This window comes from Haliotis asinina, chromosome 15 (assembly GCF_037392515.1).
Source record: "Haliotis asinina isolate JCU_RB_2024 chromosome 15, JCU_Hal_asi_v2, whole genome shotgun sequence".
Taxonomy (NCBI): Eukaryota; Metazoa; Mollusca; class Gastropoda; order Lepetellida; family Haliotidae; genus Haliotis; species Haliotis asinina.
Genome location: NC_090294.1, coordinates 44,790,344 through 44,800,234, shown reverse-complemented (window position 1 = coordinate 44,800,234; position 9,891 = coordinate 44,790,344). Strand labels below are relative to the sequence as shown.

Below are 9,891 nucleotides of genomic sequence, written 5' to 3'. Positions count from 1 at the left end.
AGGTGGTGTGTTTACTTTCTGTGTTAAGCAGGTGGTGTGTTAACTTTCTATGTTAAGGAGATGGTGGGGTAAGCACGTGATTAAAGCCAAATATCCCGGTCCTGTTCTCAACATAGGAACCACGTGTGAATCTCCTTGCTGTGATACTCCTTCAATATCAATAACATTTCCCTTAAACTAATATGCATGGTGCATTTGATGGAAGAAATGGAAGTAAACTGTATTTACTTGAGAAAAGGCTTCATATATGTCTCAAAAGAATGGGAATCTAATGGTAAGGATTGTGTAGACAACAGCAATAGAGGAATCATAAGCCCCCCCCCCCCCCCCCCCCCCGGGTTGTGACAATGTAGCAAACCTGTCGTTCAGACAGACAATGATTTCCTTTGCTGGTCTTTTTTATCAATGAAAAGGTGTCTGTACCCTGAAGGTTTACTCAAGGTCAATGACGGTAGCAAAATACATGTAATGAGGGAATAAGTGATTTTAGTATTACGCTTTTTTAGCAATATTCCAGCAATATCACAGCAGGGGACACACGCCGTACCCATCTGGGGAATCAAAACCAGATGCTGTAACCACTTTAACTTTTTACTCCATCACATCGTAGCAAAAATAAGATTTAATGAAAACGAAAGGGTTTATATGCCAATGTTGTCTAAAGCATGTAACAAGTTTAAGAAACAACGTATTGTACATGTATATTCAAACTGATTAAATGCATTTGCAAAATGCCAACCCTTTTTTCCTTCTTTAGTTCACTTCCTTTACTTTCAATCGGTCGTACCTCCATAGAGGGGAATAAAGCTGCTTATTACAGGTGTAATATGACATGGCATCAGGACTGAAGGTAACGACCTCCCCCAGATTTTCCCAAGTGTACCTCAGAGCCACATGCTCAGTACCACCACAAAGAGCATCAGTGTAGCGCTTTTTTGATACGTAAAAGTAGAACACGAAGTCGTATGTCTTAACCAACATCATGTCGCCATCGGCTGATATGTCACCGTCAACAGGTCCAGACCACTGGGAATAAAATTGGAACGTGCAGACTTCTTCGGCTCTTCCATTCGTGATCTTGTAAACGGGAGATTCGTATTTATATTGTGGTATGATGTATATATCTGCTTTTGGGGACACCAGCATGAGCATTGCAGAGTGATCGAGGTCCCTTTGAAAAGATAAAGATCAAGATTTTATTTTGGTGCTGTGTTCAATTACATTTTATCTGATTTGGTGGCTTGGGTTTTACGTCGCTTTTAGCAATATCTCAGCACATTTTCCAGAGCGGAATATCAGATACGAGCTTCACACATTGCACACATGCGGGTAGTTGGAACGGGGTCTTCAGGCTGCCCAACCATCACGCATTTTATCTGTATCGTTCGGAATCTGAGAAAAGGAATATGGGAATCGACGTCACCATCGTAGGATTCTGGCACTCTAAGGGACGTAACTCTGTACGGTCAATGGTTGCGCATAAGGCAAATTTGCCACCCCTAGCTCCACATCAAGTAGACATGATGTGAGTGAGAGAGTTTAGTTTTATCAAGTCGAGAGACACCGGAATATTGTAAAATGAGACTTTGCTACTCGACTACCCCATCAATTCATAACACATAAAATGCAGTTCTGTTCAACCAAAGAGACTCACATTGTACTATTTTTATATACATATCACAAAAGCATATTCTAGGATTTAAAGTTGTTCATTCTATGTATTTATTTATTTATTATCCGGCAGAATGCCTTAGGTGTATTTCAAGAATATTTATCCCTGAAACACGTGAACAGGGCTCACAACTACCACCGGCTGTAAAACTCTATACAACAGCTATACCACAGAACCTCTGTTGTTCTCCAGAGGGGTTATATCCCATCCTACCTACAATGCAAATTTGCCTACATTGAAGTTTGCCAACAAAAAATTGTAAGCTAAATGGGACAACGTTTTACCTATAAAATAATGGAACAATTATTCCAGTGAACGAAATGCATACTGAGATACAAAGATAAAGAAACACTCTGCTATTTTTTCCGTATTGCCTACAGCTAACTTTTGGTGAAGTTTATTTCAGTAATTTTAGAATAGGTCAGCACATTGACATTACTTCCCCCTTCCAGATTCTGTGATAATTTTCGATGCATTAAAAACATCAAATTAACTTCCATAGATAGGTGATGTGGTGCAAAATTTGGGAAACAATTCAAGGAAATGTATTCAAGTTATTTAGGTGAACACAAACATCACATGTTTGTTTTAGTTCAAAGTATGTAAATTGAAGTCACCCCGGCAAACATTTGAAAAGCCCAACCAAATGTTGCACTATATCTCTCCTTTACGCATAAAACCTTCTTTTCAGATCTGAAAACAATTCAAATAATTGGTGAATGAATTTGCATTGGTTCACGTTGATAAATTGCTGTTAATGGAAATCACAGACCCCATATCATTTTAGGGGACATACTAACACAAACAGTATTTAAACTCACTTTATCTCAATCTTCTCTTTCAGCTCAAGTTTATTTCCGCTAAAGATGTCATCAGGTTCCTCGCATATGTAGATGTTGCTCACAGCTTCGCCGCTCTCGTCTTGTTGATCGATGTCGCCGATGTAGATGCAGCTGCGAGAACTTGTCGGGGAACATGGAGCTGAAAAAATGTGTGCAACACTCTCTGATGTAGCTGACAAAGTATTCACTACTTTCAGACGAAGCTGAAAAGCTTTCAGTTCTTTCTGATGTAGCTGGCAAAGTGTCCACTACTTTCAGACGAAGCTGAAAACCTTTCAGTTCTTTCTGATGTAACTGGCAAAGTATCTAATACTTTCATACGTAGCTGAATATTTCATTCTTTCTTTCCCATGTGATGATATACATGCTTCGCTGTTCAACTCATTATAATGAAGAATTTATTCCATGGAACAACGCTAGTTGCTGGATTTACTTTCCAGATTAGCTAATTTTAAATTTTAATAGAGATTTTCTTTAAGTGATTTGCTTATATTAACAGTTTAACAAATTTAAATAATTGTCAAATTCGGATATTTCAGATAATCTTGATTTTTTTTTACCAACATGAAAGTGAACTAGCAAGAATAGTGGAATATGGCATGGCCATAAACAAAAGAATATGTTTCTTATATGAAGAATATATGGAGAAGGTTTGGATGTACAATGTCGAGCTGTAAGACACCAGTGATATGTCGCACAAACAATTAACATTACAAACATTAATTTACCCAGTATTAAAGACAATCCATTGATCAACAGCATGAGCATCGATCTACGCAATGAGGATACGATGTCATGAGTCAATCAAATCTGACCACCCAATCCCGTTAGTCGTCTGAGAGATCAGCAGATACAGAAAAAAAACTGTTCTGACAACGCATCCATTAATCCATGTACTAATACTCAAACGGGGTTTGAATGACATACTCAGTCTCGACATGCAATAATATATGAAAAGTCTGTTCGTGTCCTATCAGAAGACGGCAGATCTTACCTATCTGTAGGGCAGCCCAATCATTGTTACGGGCACCTGCAACGACAAAGACATTCAGCTTTTCGCCAGTTTTGTTGAGGGCCGTTATAGAGGGGCCTAATCCTGTGTCGCCGTTGTTGATGACATACAGGACGTCGTCGTGAACGTTACTAAATGCCATGCCTGATGGTCCTTTTATATCACTTGTTTCCAGAGTTCCAGCATACTGTCGGTCTGAGAATCCTGAAATGCATATAAAGTCGATTGGTTGATATTTTTTACGCTGACATAGCAATATTCAAGCTATATGTGGCAGTCTGTAAACTCAGTCCAGACAATCCAGACAATCAACAGCAGGAGCATCGATCTACGACAATGCGATACGGTGTCATGTGTTAACCAAGTCAGAGAGCCTGACCACCCGAGGCCGATAGTTTCATGACAAGCTTAAGCATCAGTTGATGACGACCTTCAAGCCCGAATCTTCGCTGGTAAATGCATACACAGATATCACAACATACGAAAACAGAACATCTAGCGAGTTCCTTATTAAGGCATATCAAACACCTGAAAGGCTGATTATTGTCTTTCCTGCATGATATATGTTGTTCGTGATGTTGCTTTTGATATTGCTGCTGCCGTTGTTGTCCCGTAGGAACTGGATAATAGTATCTAAAGACCAAAGTGTATTTTTAATACTAAATTAACTAACATCATGTATAATAATATAAGATTTTGTTTATGTTATCATAAATAAACAGATGCAGTTGTGAAGATCTTACTACAAGTATACTCACGTGCTTCAGCCCCTTGTGTGTAACCCTCATAGTTTGCAAAATCCACAACTGCATTCGATAGTGTCAAAACTCGTGCAGACAGTTTGTAGAAAGACAGTGGTATAAGATCATCTTCTCTCTCGACCTTTTCTGCTGGGGGCGGTATTATTCCTAGTTCCTTGCTCTTTGTTTCGAGGTCAAGGATCTTTTGCAACAGAGTCACAAACAGCGATTTTATCTCCTTTTGAATGTCACTCTTCTCTGATGGAATTGTTTGGTGCGTTGTCGTTTGAATTGTTGTTTCATGCAAGACATTTGAAATGTTTTCTACATCTAAAGTCTTGGTAGAAGTTGTTAACCTTTGTGAATCAGTCGATGTCAATGTTGGCGGAGTTTCGTTTTCATCATCACTCTTCTTTGATGGAAGTGTTGCGTCATGCAAGCCATTTGAAATGTTTTCTGCATCTGGAGAAGACGATGTCAACCGCGCTTGTGGAGTAGACGATGTCAATGTAGGCGGTGTCGTTGTTTCGGGGATTCTGGTGTGGACGTGATCCATTGACGACAACGATGCTGGCTTTTTGTGCTCTGTCTCTGCACCAGACAGACCAACATCAACCCCGCGATCGGTTCCAGAAGTGTGCGTACCTGATGGTTCTCCGTCATCTTTCAAGGGTAACTTAATGGTCAAACCAAAAAACTTGTTCAGATTCTGTCCAAAAACTACCGGCTTAAAATTAACAGGTTTAAAAGCAGAAGTGTATACACACATTGCCAGAATTGCACTCGTCAGAGCTGCTACACCCATATCCAACTGATGAGGCTTTAAACAAGACGCAAGTGCTTTGCTCACAGAGCAACTTCTTCTCTGTAGTAGCCTACAGCTTTGTTCTGTCAATATAAAGATGTTTTACATACACAGATTTGTCCACGACGCCCCGCCTCCAGCCAACACCAAGCCCAATTCGGACTGCCCTGGACAAATCAGTGCCTTTACTGACCAGTGAAGATTCAGGTTAAAAATTGTCTTCAAGCAGTCCTTGCTTGCTGTAATAGGCGATTAACGGGGATTGGGTGGTGAGGCACACTGACTTGGTTGACACATGTCATCATATCCCAGTTGCGTAGATAGATGCTCCTGCTGTTGGTCACTGGATTGTCTTGTCCAGACTCGATTATTTACGGACCGTCACATAGCCGGAATGTTACTGCGTGTGACGTTAAACAACAAAGCAACCAAACAAAAAACATTTACCATTGATATCAGTTTGACTTCTCATGAATAGTATATTTACCTAATGTGTTAACCAAACATTTTTTGAGAAGTTTGTTTTCGTCAGTTACTATCAGTATTGCAACCGTAATACAGCAAACTTCAAACCTATTCAGTTTCGAAACTATACATTGTATATTCAACTTACTCTCACACTGAACAGAATCGCTTTTTTCATGCCTTGTAAACGGCACAAATGAACATATTACGACTACAGGTATAATATTTGATATTACAATGTAATTCTATAAACCAAACACTTTCTTACTGATGTGCCACAGGGCTGTGCGGCGCTAGGGAAACATTTAATACCACGTAACTTTTATGGTAATTGTGTAAGTGGAAGCTTGAGATCCCAAACATTCTAGGCAAGTTGTGAAAGTGGACGCTTAAGACCACTTATATTCTAAGCAACTTGTGTAAGTGGAAGATTGAGACCCCAAACATTCTAAGCAAGTTGTGTAAGTGGACGATTAAGACCACTTATATTCTAAGCAACTTGTGTAAGTGGAAGCTTGAGACCCCAAACATTCTAAGCAAGTTGTGTAAGTGGACGCTTAAGACCACTTATATTCTAAGCAACTTGTGTAAGTGGACGCTTAAGACCACTTATATTCTAAGCAACTTGTGTAAGTGGAAGCTTGAGACCCCAAACATTCTAAGCAAGTTGTGTAAGTGACCGATTAAGACCACTTATATTCTAAGCAACTTGTGTAAGTGGAAGCTTGAGACCCCAAACATTCTAAGCAAGTTGTGTAAGTGGACGATTAAGACCACTTATATTCTAAGCAACTTGTGCAAGTGGACGCTTAAGACCACTTTCATTGTATATGCAGATTGTTAAAAACGTTTCAAAATATCTAAGGATTTCAGTTCCACACAAAATCACCATTTTCTTGGCATACGTTGTCGTCCATCGCCGACAGCGTGAGCCGTCGGCGTGCTTGAAGTGGAACGCCCTTGATAAGGTCACACACAAAATAACTCGCTCTGACTGGCTGAATCGCACGTACTTACATTTCTGATTGACGTATGTTACTCGGTCCATTTCATGCTTAGAGTACAAATTAGGTTTCTGTGAACAGAACAGTTCCAAGGTAGAAAATATGAGGTCGCATTCTTAGTTTATCGTTATCTAAATCTATTCGGCTTTATTTGAACATAGCGAATTTGTTATATAAAGACTGCTTGTGAAGGGAATGAATGCTAAGTATTTGGCATTCCCGAATGAAATGATTTCGGGCAAGGTTATAAGGTCTAATTAGTTGGGTACAATCAATTTCTTCCTGTATTTAATACCACTGTAGCTTTATCGCCTATCACTTGGATTGTCATTATTATTGCCATTGTAGTCCCAAATCCTGGTGACAAACAAAGGGTGAAGGTCACTGCCGATAAAACTGAATTGTGATAATTGTATCTAAGAGAAAATAATTAAATGCACTCTAAATTCATTACTAACGTTTTAAGAATTTCAAAATTGTTGCAATCATGTACAATGGTACCCAGCTTTCAATAACTAGGAAAAGACAGTACTGCATTTCCTTTGAGGTTATTCTTCCAGCAACTTAAAGTACATTTATAAGCATAAGTACGAGATTAAGCAAGGGGGAAATATTTCAGATTATTACGAATGTAATGGGAATAAAATCTATGTTGGTAAAACATGGGTGAAATATATAAGTAAACAATATGCAACAATAGGACCGTTACCGGACAAGGTCGCAATCTAGTAAGCTGCGGTATTATGTGAAAGCGTACCGATTTCAATGCCTTGTGGGTGACATGATGACGCTTCAGTGACGACATTCTGGTTGTGAACACTAGACAGTCGGTCCTCCCAATTTCGCTGTGTGCAGGCTTACTTTTTAAAACAAAACCTCGGAGTTGGTTTTGATCCTTTACATAAGACCGTATGCTTGGGTCAACAGGACCTTAATACTTAACTCCTACAGACGATGACTCATGGTACAAGGTTGGTTTATACCTACTTCAGGCAGGGGACCACAGCCTGCAGAGAGTGGGCAGTCCGACCACCAGACATAACAACTACCATTTTGAACGGACTGGAGAGACTGCCCTCTCTCGTCGCTCAGTTCTCCTGTGTTTTTCTTTTCTTTTCTTTTTTCTTTCTTTCTTGTTTTATTTTGTTGTTTAGTCACAAAGTCTTAACACTTTTCTGGAAAAGAATGTAGGTCGAGCAGATTATGACATGTCAAGCAGATTATGACATGTTTGCTATCCGACAGCATAAATTCTTCAAACATAACGATTTCATTGAGCTACCTTACAACTTGGAAGGTTCCATACAGAAGTGATTCTCTGAATCAACATTTGAAACAATACAAATTGACATGTTTTATTTTGGATTAAACCCATCTTTCTACCTTACTATATTAATATTCTGCACTTAGAAAAAATGATACTTACACGGTGCAGCACGATCATGTTTTGTTTATCTTAGCATTAATGGAGTCATTTAAAGTATCTTAAGGAAACCATCTGTATAGGCACAATTACAGTAGAAGCTGTCTAAACCGGCACTCATTTGGACTGAAGAAACAATCCGGTTTAGACAATGTGCTGGATTGTAGAGCTGATGATAAATGTACAAGTCACGGATGGGATGAGGATTTATGCCAGAGTTGAGAACTTGCCGGTTTTCTCAGCTTCCAGTGTATATCATCTTTACCACACTGCCCATCGATACTGTGTAACTGTTGTCCACCTTCACCTTGAAAAACTTCTTGTTTCAGACAAAGAATGTTCTTTTTCTTGAGCTCAAAGGTAATCCCAGATTCGGTGGAAAAGAAATCGACAAGGATAATGTCTTTTACCTGTGTAGATTCCCTTTGGTGACAAGTTCATAGCCATGCATGGGAGTGAGTGAGTTTAGTTTTACGCCGCACTCAGCAATATTCCAGCTATATGACGGCAGTGTGTAAACATTCAAGTCCGGACCAGACAATCCACTGATCAACATTATGAGCATCGTTCTACGATGGGATACAATGACATGTATTAACCAAGTCAACGAACCTCAAAACCTGATTCCGTTTGTCCTGAAGATCAGTTCTAAATAGGATCTCCACTGGTCCCATACGAGGAAAGGATGTAAGAGGTTGCCGAGGAGAGCAAGGCTTCCTTCCATATAGTAGAGGTTTCAAGGATTTCATGATGATGAAGAATACCAACAACCTTGGATTCAGTACCTATTCTAGTAGAGTAGCGGTGGGGTAGCCTAGTGCTTAAAGCGTTCGCCCATCACGCCAAAGGCCTAAGTTCGATTCCCCACATGGGTACAATGCGTAAAGGCCATATTGATTAAGGCCATTCTGCTTTCTCGGCTATTTGGTAGAAATGAATTCCGAGGTCAGCATCTGTCCCTGCGAATACATCTCAGGTTGAGTTGCAGCATTTTGTAACTGGCTAAAACAAAACAACTATGGACCATCCAATTTAGGGTTTGAAAACGCTCTGGGAGCCTACATGGAAACAAGAAGCTGTTATCCATAAAGTGGCATACTTCATTATTGACTCACCAACTTCTAGAATGCCATCAAACAATAAAGTAATTAATCGCTACAGAAGCTCAAAACCTTCAAGTGACCTCAAAATCCTTTCGAGAGGTCATATTCGTAAAGATTTTCTGTCGTCTTTCAGTATTTGCAACCCAAACATCCATTTCTGACTCATTTCTGCTCCGGGTAAATAATACCACGGGAGTAAGGGAGTGAATGAGTTTAGTTTTACGCTGCTTTTAGCAATATTCTGCAATATCACGGCACAAGAAATGGGCTTAACTCATTGTACCCATGTGGGGAATCGAACCTGGGTCTTTGACACGACGACCGAACGCTTTAACCACAAGGCTACCCTGCCTCCCTAATATCTCTGGAGGAGCAAAAGGATGACACAAGATTTGTAAGACATCCTGTACATAATTTGTACGGGGTAGTTACAGGAACGTGTAAGGAATAAAAAAATGTCTTTCTTTCGATCAAGTTCATTAAACAGTTGAAGTAATGGTGTTTCGACAAAGTTTCATGTGACAGTTCTTTCAATGGAGATTTGAACTATAAATACGAAGTAAATATTACATTTGGTTTGGTTTGTTGGGTGTCTTGCACTAAGTCAATGTCCTATCCATATGTAGGTGATGTGTAATAATCAGGTCTGGACCAGACAATCCATTGAAAAACATCATGAACATCAATCTGTAATCGGAATACAAAGTCAGCCATGTTAGCAAGTCTGAATCCGGATCGCATTATTCAACTCTTCCAAGCATGGGTTGCCAAGGACTAATGTTAATCAGGGTCTTCGTGGTTTAAAACATTACCAACTCACTAAAA

At 39.6% G+C, this 9,891-nt stretch overlaps 1 protein-coding gene across 1 annotated transcript; it reads right to left on the bottom strand.

Annotated features, from left to right (window-relative positions):
* Positions 1-753: 753 nt before the first annotated feature.
* Positions 754-7,345, bottom strand: LOC137265036 (uncharacterized). Its single transcript, XM_067800361.1, has 6 exons — positions 7,298-7,345; positions 6,426-6,611; positions 4,285-5,086; positions 3,509-3,730; positions 2,494-2,653; positions 754-1,171 (listed from the first exon to the last, which is right to left on the bottom strand). Exons 1-6 carry the CDS (start codon positions 7,343-7,345, stop codon positions 754-756), a joined length of 1,836 nt encoding a protein of 611 aa, XP_067656462.1.
* Positions 7,346-9,891: the final 2,546 nt, after the last annotated feature.